At 39.1% G+C, this 11,561-nt stretch overlaps 1 protein-coding gene across 44 annotated transcripts in view; it reads right to left on the bottom strand.

Annotated features, from left to right (window-relative positions):
- LOC128277842 (sodium channel protein para) overlaps positions 1-6,588 on the bottom strand; it is a 30,735-nt gene extending 24,147 nt beyond the window's left edge. For 28 of the 44 annotated variants that reach the window (XM_053016374.1, XM_053016385.1, XM_053016378.1 and 25 more), the window contains exons 1-4: positions 6,433-6,588; positions 4,746-4,778; positions 1,493-1,648; positions 950-1,155 (exon numbers count right to left, since the gene is read on the bottom strand). In XM_053016374.1, the coding sequence (XP_052872334.1) occupies positions 950-1,155; positions 1,493-1,648; positions 4,746-4,778; positions 6,433-6,588 (551 nt within the window). The remainder of the gene's footprint in view (positions 1-949; positions 1,156-1,492; positions 1,649-4,745; positions 4,779-6,432) is intronic. The other 16 variants (XM_053016383.1, XM_053016388.1, XM_053016415.1 and 13 more) reach the window with 2 other exon arrangements.
- Positions 6,589-11,561: the final 4,973 nt, after the last annotated feature.

The raw sequence follows: 11,561 nt of genomic DNA, 5'->3' as shown, positions 1-11,561 counted from the left end.
ATGGTGAAGTGCTTGCAGTGTAAACACAAATAGCCTGCAGTTTGTTGGCATGATACATTCGAGTAGTGTGTTTTATCATATGCGACAAAAGTTGGTTCAGCAAAAGAGACATATTGCATTGCATTACTACTACTGAACGCTCACAAAACGAGTTAAAACAATAGTCATATTGGACAAAGAAGCGTACTCAGGTTCGGCAAATATGGCTTAATATCGCACCGATTACTAACCAAGTACGGACGCCGTTCTAATCTATTGATTCGTCGTATGTTTTAGACTTAAGTATTAAACATTTATACTATGTCTTCACGTGTGTAGTACGTTAAGCTATTTCCTATGGATTGTATAGAAATTTACGACCATTGTGTATCAGTAAAAGAAAATAATAGAAAGTTTTCTTCAAAATACAATTTGTGAAATACGTCTGTGAACAGTAGTACGTATAGTAATGTACAGTTAAACCTAGCTATCAATTTGACCCGAGTAACAATCGTAATTATTTATAAAATTATGTTTTTTTTCTTATACCAGAGAGCATAGTAAATCAATTACTCAATGTTTCGTTAACAAAGTATAGAGAAACCACACAATAACAAAAAAATATTTCTAGCACTATTTAAGCTATCTTAAAAACAGCTATTGATAAAACGCCATATGAAAATTTCTCAACAGAAGTCCCAAAAACCTCAAACATATACTATTACGATTAAAAGACGTCATGTCAAGAGTGGGGTCGCTGGATGTCTAATTTAGAATAGAAACCTTAACGGGGGATAGTAAAATCAATGCTTTGAATTAATGAAGGCACTAGTAATGAGGGTTAAGAAAAAACCAAACACAAAAATGGGGAGTAACACTCAAAAAATAAACAATAGGAAGCATGATAATGGGAAAAACTAGGGTAAAGGGTAGATCGCGACAGGCTGGCGATGGCCCTTCGTGTACTTACTCGGTAGATTCGACTGTGGGCGTGGTAGGCATAATCATCAATATACAATTAACAAGAATGGTCGTTATTATAAAAAGTGAAAACAGTGGATGTACTAAAATATAAATAGCTACACGACGTATAGGATTGAACGGATCAAGTACATATAATGCGTTGGTGGCGGAGAAACGAAAAATATCTTTTCCTTTGCTAACTACTACGAAGGTCTGTGAAAGAGAAGAGAAGAAAAAAGGAACGATGTTACTGTCTCGTTTCGCTTGGTGTTTTGTTGTCATGTGGTGGCGCAAAAAGACTGCAGATTTTCCATTCTTCACGCAGTGTTCTCCGTGGGTTAAGTTTAAACGGCGAGCTCGCACTTTTATGATGTAAACGGATATGGAACACTAAGCTTCAACAACTCGCCAAGAACGGGACCTCGTCCAGCAGTGCGACTGTTAATTATACGGCGCGTTTGATAGCTGATCAACACCGCAGGTGTCGCTCAGTGACAGACGTAGCAACCGCACCGCAATGGCAACGGGTTTTATTCTGGTAAATACTTACTCTTTGATTCGAATAAAATCCGTCGATATCCTCGAGAGGCGTGGAGGCCAATTCCGGAGGGAAGCTTCCTTGCATTCGAACTGGGACCGGAACTCCCTGCTCAAGTGTAGGATCCGGTTGGGGGCCTTCATCCTCATCTTCGTCATCGTAGCGTATCTACAAAGTCCAGCAAGCGGTGGCATTCGGTGCGCAATTCGGGTTCGAGATCGGGTGTCAAAAAGTATCACCCATTCAGGATGGTTCATTGATTGCGATTGCGGCGCGAATCATTGATTGCAACCAAAGACGACCGTTGTAATCGTATAGTGGGTGGAAAAAGAGAAGAAACAAGACACGCGAATGTAAGAGTTAGAAAAAAAACGGGGGAAAAATGGTAAAGAAACAAACAACTTTCGTTATTAATTCGATCATGCCTACAGTAACGGAAAGTCTTCCTCCGCAGCGTGATAGTTAGTGTACTAAGATAGTATATTTCGGTACAAACATCGATGGTTGTAAAAGTTTCTAACAGGTTGTAGGCTAAGCTTAACGAAACAAAACATTCAGCATAAAAGCGTAATTTACAAGAGGTAGTAACGTACAACACAAATATTGCTCCGGGATCACACCAAACGTTCGCACACATACAGACACACACACACACACACAGATGTACACGTTCACACAAAAGAAAGAAGAATCCAAGCGTTAGTATTCGCGCCACACGGTGTGTATCGGGCTTAAGCGCAATCGATTACAGGTGCCAGAAGAGAAGGAGTCTTCCGAAAAGCCTCCAGACCTCGTTCGTAGGCCACCGAGAGTGCAGTTAGCTTGCTCTAGGACCGCTGCGAGTGCGTCGAAGTGCTGGCTGCCAGTTGTCTTCGCCATTGTCCGCTACACGAGTAGCCGACTGACAGTGCTTCCGTACCTGGTCCCGATACCTGAAGGATACCATTATTCAGATCTGGTGACTGATTTGGTAAACATAGAGGTGTTGCCAGAGTGGCCACCTGTTTGCGGTCTGTTATTGTACCTAGTGCATACGCAATAACAGGATGTCCGCAAAGCACGACACACTGAACGAGGTAAAAACTACGGCTGACCAAAGAGAACACGGTAAGAGATTGAAAAAAAAGATCAACATGAAGCAATAATGGAGCATCCTCGGTAGTAGGCAATAAGGAGCGACCAGGTGGAAGACATTTCGGGAAGGCGTGCGAGGTCGGGCCGGCAAAAGCGTAGCAGTGGCACATGTTTCCCCAGATTAGAGTATCAATAACTAGAGCCGATGTGTGTGTTTCCGGTTGTTGGTTGACGTGAAAGGAACTAAAGACAGCGTAATAAACAGAATGAGGTAGTCCCAGATTGAAAGCACGGCGAGTGAAGCAGTGTTGCTTCTCTGTGGCCGTCGCACAGAATAGTCGTTTCGTTGTTCGTCACGCCAGAGTTTTAGTTTCGCTCCTTTTTGTACTTACTTGTACCATAAAACATGAAGCAGAGAGCATATTCTAAAATAAAGCATCCAGATCGAACGCCATTTAAAACAATCAACGAACATATGGGCAGAGGAGCCCGGAACTCACCATACTATTTCTCATCCTTCCATTATATACCTGTATGTCTTTAACATCCTTCTATTATGTATTATACTTAATCGATCGGGAAGCAATATTGGGCTAAGGATTAGGTAGAATAAAGCCAACGGACTGTTCAGAAGACTTAGATTTAAAAATAAAATAATGTTCGTGTGCTGTTTTACACGTGTTTGTATCTCAATTGGTGAGCAATTATCTATGTTGCTGGAGTTGCACAGTAAGTTAAACGGTTCCCGGCCAAACCTTCTCCCGTACGGTAGCGGTCAACTATTTTCACACTGCATTTCTTGTCTAACTATTTTTGTTCCATTTCTAATATTTTTACAAAAAATTCCTGAGTACAAAAGTCCTGAGTCCATTGCAGGTATGACATCAGAACATTACCATTCGGTGCCGTCAACCATGACCCACCAGCTTATCGCTACCATCGATCAGTATACATTTTGAACAATGATGATGACCCAACATAACAGTCCAAAGCATGGTGCAACCAATTTTCTAAGTAATCGGTCAGACAAGCCCATGACCAGGGACGCTGGCATGAAAACATGGTACAAACCGAACCCCGAAACTATACTGGTTTTGGTGCCCGCGCAATTCCCAAAACAAATAAACTAATTACGAACGCGATACCACGCGATAACATTTTCCACTATTGCTGCTAATTTGGTTTTTGCGTAGCGTTTTTTTTTTTCTTCTCCACTTGCATACAGTGTCCATATTGATTTGTATCTGCTTCATTTCAACTACAATGAACTAAAACAAATTAAAACTGGTACCCAGACTCCTAGTAATACATCGCGTGAAACTCACAATGCTACCAAAATTTATCATTTTTTAATACGTTGAAATTTTTTATCTGTCACGCTAAATCTACTACCTATCGCACTGAAGAAAAAGTTAATAAACAGTGCATACAGCTTCAAGTGTGGCGCAGGTAGCGTTACAGATTTGTTTGCTGCCACTTAAACGACTTGATCCCGTTTTGCGCAAACGCCTGCCGTTGCGTTATCTATATAAACATATTAGTTATCTTACACTTTGTTGCAGTATGGAGTACAATAACATTGATGTTTATACAAATTTTGCAGTGAAATTGAGGCTAGACATGCTTTAGTTTACAGCGAAACGCGTAAGCAGCGCAACAAAACAGAATTTGAAACTCACTTATGGATTTAAGAGTCATTTCACAGCATGAAGTATTTCATGTTTTCGGTTAACTTTATGCTACATCAAAGTACTTTTTACTTTCAATCGAATTTTTTTCAACGGATTTACAGAGTAAACTGTACACCAATTTTGCAATTATATTCCCAAATAGCTTATGTTCATGTATGATTCTTGAAATTCACAATGTGAGTCATTACGGCGCACGTCCAAGTCTTTACCAGAAATATGAATATTAAGAATAGCAATGGAATGCAAATCGCTAAAAAACCTCGTAAGCAGATTGAAGGAAACGTGATACTAATCCACCTTGAATCGATGTAAAACAAAAGTTGTCTAGATTTGCAGTAGAAACGAAACGTTAAGGATTAATGGAAAACGTAAACGTAGTGAACTAAAATGACTAAACGAAAGTTTCCAGAAAAAATATCTTAACAAATCTATATATAATATTCTTATATATAGATCGAGCTTTGCTTGCGTTTGCTGAGTATTTGAAATGACAATCTTACTTCTTTTTTCTTTTTCTTCCGACCAAAATCACTCTGTAAAGAGGTGTTAGTTGATATGTATTAGTGTATGAATTGAAGTTATGCATTCTGAGCTGCAACCTCTACTTGGATGTTCAATGGTTGCAGTGCGAACTTGCGGTGATAATGGCATTAATGTTGGCGAAAGTTACTAGCGTGGTCGTGAATTGTTTACGGTATCACAGGACGGTACAATACCCTGGCCCTGAGCAGTTCAAATTATGCTAACCAATTATCGTATCTGTTCACACTGTAATTGATGCATTAGTTCCCTTGGGAGTTACACCAAATGCTACAATTAAAATAATTCACGATCAAGTTAAATTATTGGTGGAAGTCGATTTTGTGGTTGTGCCGAAGCAATCTGATATAAGCGAACTTTTCAAGTAAGATTTGGTAGACTGAAGACCCAGAAATCAAAAGGTGTACTCAACCATAAAATGTTTGAATCGGGCCCAAACCATGGAATACCATTGGTCATATTACATTTTTTTATTTAAATTTTAACATAGATAATGAAAATAAAGTACGGAAGAGATACTTGCAGAATAAATGGCGCTTTCAAGGGCCGATCGAGACTATGGACATAGCATAAAACATGCACAATATCGAAACATCTTTCGAAGGAACGTTTGAATTACTTCATCGAGTTAGTTGCTGTTCCGCATTCAGTATGGTGAGAGTATTTCACTCTCATTTAGGGTATTTTCACCGTAGCCTTTGGGTTAATTTATTTTATGGCTATTTTAATCTGGCAAATTATCTGAACTAGCATTCCAATATCAAGGATTGAGCTTTGTAGGCAGACGACGACGTCTACATCTTCAGAGACCGATTAGAAGCGAAACGATTTCATTTGGGATAATTACGATTACGACCGGATTTCTGAAATAATGTAACAATAGCTTGTTTTGTTGGCACAGCTTACAAATTTTGTTGAACAAAAAAAAACCGAAGCAAAAGGCTTCCGAAAATGGATAACGACTGACCTAGACAGATAAGCATAATGTTGCGATTTTAGTTACTGAAATGAATGAACAAAACAAAAACAAATGTTGGCAGAGTTGTAATAGTAATGCAAGAAGAATAGGAGCTCAGAGTTTTATCAATTCTTTAATGTTCAACATAATAAAACAAATTTAGCGCATGTCATTTCTTGTGACCATGCATGCATTTCTATTATCTGAAGATAGCACGAACAAAGGCGTCATATCGTAAGTTTTATGTGCTTACGAAACATGAAATAGCACGGAACAGATCGTCTTTCTTCGTTTTGAATATGGGCACAACAGGAACATTTATGTACACAATAAGACATAGCAAAAATAGACATCAGATGAAATTTACATAAAACATATTAAATTTAACGGCAAATACAGAGTTACAGATTGTACAAGGAACACAGAGATAGTTTTTTTTCGCAGATAAAACCAATACTAAAATGAGCATCAAAAGTAATGCGTACAAATAATGTCCGAAGAAACAAAACTAAATTTAGACATAGTTGTAGGTACTATTACTGAAATTTAGAAACTTCAAAGGCAGATTCCGGAGAACAGATTGGCGAATTGTTCGACATGGATTTGAGTCAAATGGGTATGGATGAAAACAGTACAGAAGCGATCCTGAAGCCTTTTGGGTGTATTGTTTTCCAAATTCACAGAACTACACAATTTACCTCCCCCTCGGCTCGCTTTCTTTCCAATTCGCGTTGTTTGGCTTCTTCATCGGCAATTCGTGCGTCTATAGCTTGTAATGATTCACGGGTGAAAGGACGGAACAAACTACGTTCTTCCTCAGATATCGAATCGGAGTCTTCGGTCATTGTCTATATGGCCAACAATGAGAGCCTCAGATGTCCAAGGCCTGCAACCGGTGACAGAGAAAATAGGTATCATTGCGCACGAGTTCAAAAATGGAACATTTTACAACCAAAATTAAGAACCATGTTTTGTTGTAATTAAGAACCATGTAATGCTTAGTGTTAATGTTTTGAACAAACAACGGAAATTCCTCTAGCTTCTTTCCATATGGCAACTTTTTTTATTATACGAAGTTTAACGTTTAACTTAACAATGAAGTTTAGGCACTTACATGGGGCTCATGAATTTCGTTCCACAGATCACAGTTGTATACTCGGCGTCATGTTGATTATGACGCATCTAATTCCTCAAACAAAATTGCTGAAATTATATTGCAGAGAAAGAGATATACTTTTATTAGTTAATATGTGAGGATATGACGATGTGACGAATGATATTTCTATTATTACATTGAAAAACCATATTACAATCGAGTAATCCTATACTCAAGAGTAGGTTAGAATTAGACAGGCCCAATGCCATTCATCAGATATTTTTCTCCAATATCAAGGGAAAACTAGGATGATAGGTACTATTACTGAATAGTAGTAGGTAGTGAATAGGTACTATTACTCAACCAATGAGTCCAATGAGTGTATGGGTTTGTCATTAGTTTCCAAGGCGACCTATTCCACAATATTCAAATCCCTGTAGCATGACGTCAGCTCAAACATGCGCATTTGTGCTAACCGTGGACTCCCAAGAGTCTGGTAAAATGTGTCTCTTTCTGCCAGCCGGCATTAACAAAATTAGTTACACTGTGCTTCGAAGTGTCTCGCCGTAAATTTAGCCGCAGCATACACCAAAGGAAAGATGACTACATTTGACAATCCTTGGTGACGTAGGGTGCAACAATGCCACTGCGCTATATTTAATCTACTTAGTTATTGAAAAAGGGGTGAATATTTTTTTTGGAATATTGTACTGGCGCAGACCTAACAATTCTAACAAATTGTATTGTATTATCCCATTAAATCTTTCGATAAGTCAACTAGTTTAACCAATGACATGCGTAAATTAGCAGACTGTAGTTGCATAAGTATTAAAGAAAATGTAAGCTTTTTCATTACAAGCTCGTTACAAGCTAGAAGCTAGTTCATTACAAAGCTCAGAAGCCACTCTGAATTTTTGCGGATAATAATTATTCCATCATCGGTATAAATGCATTGCAATATCATTTCAGTCTGGTATTTCTAAGCAGTTCACCCTTCACAACGAAATTAAATGTATCTTCTTTGTTTTTTTTAATTGCGAAACAAAGGCTTAACACATCTATCTTGAAAACAATCGTAAACAAACTTGAAGTTTTCTTAACATTATCAGATATACAATCTTGAACATGCGATTAGATTTGATTGCCATGAGTTTTCCTCAATTCTTAATTTAGCACTGCGCACCGAGTGCTCAAATTGAAGACATGCAGCAGCACAAGTCGCAATGCAATAACAAACAAAAAAAGACAGTACAAATGAGCGTTGAGATAATCGAACAAACGAACGGTGTAAGTTTAGTAAACACATTGAATTACTGAGACTGATCTAAACTTGTATTTTTTATGCACAATGTTTCTTTCGAAATTGTTCTTGCACAGATTTACACAGTCATTCCAATGGTTCCAGTACTTTTCTAAGCCGCTCGTGCAAACTTTACATTTGACGTCACAAAAGCCAGCTCAAACGGACGCCCATTTAGTTTGAAATCGCACGAAAAACACCAGCCAACAACGAAATCTATGCTGTTCATCTTATCCAAAGCTACTGCAATGTCTTTCATAAGTAACACTCAAATCTGTCATAAAAAATTATACATAATTTCGACCTTTAGCTGCCATTTAGTCTTACTTTACTATTAACACTACACCTCGATCGAATGCTTCAAAATATGCCATGTAACTATGCTATGTAGAATAATATTTAGGCCTGAAAAGTCCAATTCATGTTGATAGTTCTTGAAAGGTGACATAAGGTCATAAGGTCGCAGACATCTCACAAAAAATACTTACTATTTATATCTACGTAATGTAATAGACGTTACACCACAGATATAATATTTAGCCTTCGTTTAAAACTGCATCTGATATAAATGTCTCGAACGACAAACAAACCAGGATGTAGTGAAAGCTAAAAAGCTATAATCAATGGCCTTGGTCCAATTTTCATTGAAAGCTAGGATTGCATATATTTCGTCAGCAATAACGAGGTGTATTGAACTGACTTATACCTAGTTTTCCGAACAACAACGGTCCTCCAGGATAAGACAAAAAAGAAATCGGTTCAAGTGTTCTGGACTTTCGCCCAGTTTGCCTAATTCTTTTCATGGTGAACCACTGGGCGCCTCCATCAGAAGTAAAACACGTTCTGCCAATCAATTCAACTTTCATAGCATGCTCACTCCGCAACCTAACCCACCTACGTTCCTACCTTCATATCTACCAACGATGCACTCCTTACTGCTATTCGTCAAAATTATTCAGTTAATTAGGTAATATTGATTTTGTGCTAAAGATTCAACACTGCAGTAGATTAGCTAGGCTGTGTGAGCAATACTAATAATAGCAATACAATAGGCTGTGTGTTAGCACTAAGTAAAAAGATTAATTTCAACCTCCTCCTCCTTGCGGTTTATATCTAGAAGAAGTGAGCGTACAACAAATATTTAAAGTTCAATACAATCCAAAAAATATCAATAGCATCAACCCCAAGGATACTCCTGTTTCCTAGGACATGACACGACTAATTCCAACGCTAAGGATACGGAAGGGCTGGTTCAACAAACCACCATGCGTTTGACGTGTAACATCGTTCTCACCATTACATACAACTACGTTGTGACGATGAATCGTTTATTCATACATTTGAAAAGCTCCCTGCTAAGCAGTGAGAGAAGAGACCCCGAGAGATCTCTTTTTCTTACAACATGTGATGTGGCAGTGAGAGATAGGTCAGGAGAGTTCTGAATAACACGGGTGAACCACTATTTCCACGAGTGGCGGAAAATATTTCAAACGCATTTCATAACTGACCATGCTCGTAGTTGGTTGGTACGCACGTTTGTGTTGCAACATTTTCGTTTTACAGTGTGTTTCCCAAAAATTTACACGCAAAACAATATCAGCGGAACGATCGCATAATTGTTTTCAATTAGTTCGATCAGCCCGGCAGTTTCAATTAGCATGACAAATGTTACACCTGCACGTAATTTTCACCACTCACAGTTTACCAATATCATGATCGACCAAATAATAGAGCTATGCAATCCTCTTGGCCGCTGCGATGACGAGATGGACTCCGACACAAAGTACACTGAAGCATTACACCTTCTGATTCGAATTTTAAATTAAACTTGGCACTTTTTGGCACTCTCATACATTAATAGTACATTGGACCACCAACACTGCGTACACTAGAGGCGTTTTCCGTCATGTTTAGCGGAGTGTTGGATACGATAAATAACGAGTGTGAAATAACAACAAAAATATTCAAAATTAAACCTCTCTATTCAAAGTTGCAGTTCATCACAGCGTGGGTTGAAAACTATCAAAATAGATAAAAATCTTTGCGAACTTATCATCAACATGTTTGTGTTACACAATTTACCGGCAGTTTTTCCAGTGCCTCAGTCGCCAGTCATTTGACCCCTCAGGACCACTATTAACCACCCAATGTACCCCAATATGCTAGTTAGTTTTGGTCAAAAGTGAAGGATACACTTTGTGGCTGTGGTTCAAGATGTTATTATTATTACTATAATTAGTTCAGCTTAACTTGCGTGATCAAGACGGCCAGCAGTACTGTGTACTACAGCAAAACGTCTGCCCTTAGAGGCGCCAGCCAAAATCAATAACCGTGGCTTATGTGATTCATCGCAGTGTTGTTTTTACTTCACATCGCCACACACCAAAGCTTACCCTATACAAGTGCAGTTACTTTCGGTTCACGTATGTGGCTACTGTGCTGCTGTGTGTTTCACAGAAAGGCTGACCAATCCTGCAGTTTTTGCCAGACTGCTTCGATTTAGTGGCGTCCTTCCATCTATTCCCACCAGTTCTCTCTCTTTCTCTATAATCCGCGTTAACTCTCCATTAGACTGTCTCTCACACTGGGTCACTCTCTCTCTCTCTCTCTCTTTCTTTCTCTCGTGGAAAAACGATGTGCTTCGTCCTTTCAGTAGAGGTCGCGTGATTGGACTCATTTTTCGCAAGCTTTTGCTAACCATTTGCTTGATGACAGGTATCCTCTCAGTTCGATTCACTCATTACTTTGGACAATGCCAGGCCGAACCCTTTGACAGGCGAGGGCTGTGCTAAATATAATGTCTATGTTTGAAATGTATGGACAATGTCAACTGTATCGTGTACAACAACCATTTATGTGTTAACCACTAAACCCGAACGTACCCGAACGTACCCAAACGTTGTTGTTGAATTGGTAAAATGACAAAATTTTAGTGATACAAAAACCGGCACTACAAAACCAGTACAAACCGGTCCGGTAGCTGCTTTGTCCCATATTGCACGTTCATGCTACAGGATAAGAACCACCGCAGAAAAAGGCCAACACTCAATGAGAAGGACAGATGTCCTGGCTCCATCACCGGGGCCAACCGGATTGCGGCTCACTAATACCAGTGAAATCCACTGCGGGTGCCTCTGTGGAGCCTTTTGCTTCATCCTACAATTGAGAGTTGCTTGCTTATTCAGTGACCAAATACATACGAATGACAACCTCGCCAAACGGCATACTACCCATACTACTACCGTTGTCGTTTTTTTTCTCCTAACATGCACAACCATGCACACCGATGAATGTTCGAGTGGCTGTAAGAGTAAAACAGGGCGCCTCTACATTTCACCACCGATATTCGATTCAGAGGAAAACACAGTGCAACACACAGTCGTAGAGCCCAACACAGCTTGCAGACAGGCGAATAAACGGGC

The sequence above is a fragment of the Anopheles cruzii genome, chromosome 2 (assembly GCF_943734635.1).
Source record: "Anopheles cruzii chromosome 2, idAnoCruzAS_RS32_06, whole genome shotgun sequence".
NCBI lineage: Eukaryota > Metazoa > Arthropoda > Insecta > Diptera > Culicidae > Anopheles > Anopheles cruzii.
Note: the sequence above shows the minus strand (reverse complement) of the source record. Positions and strands in the feature narration are given on the sequence as shown.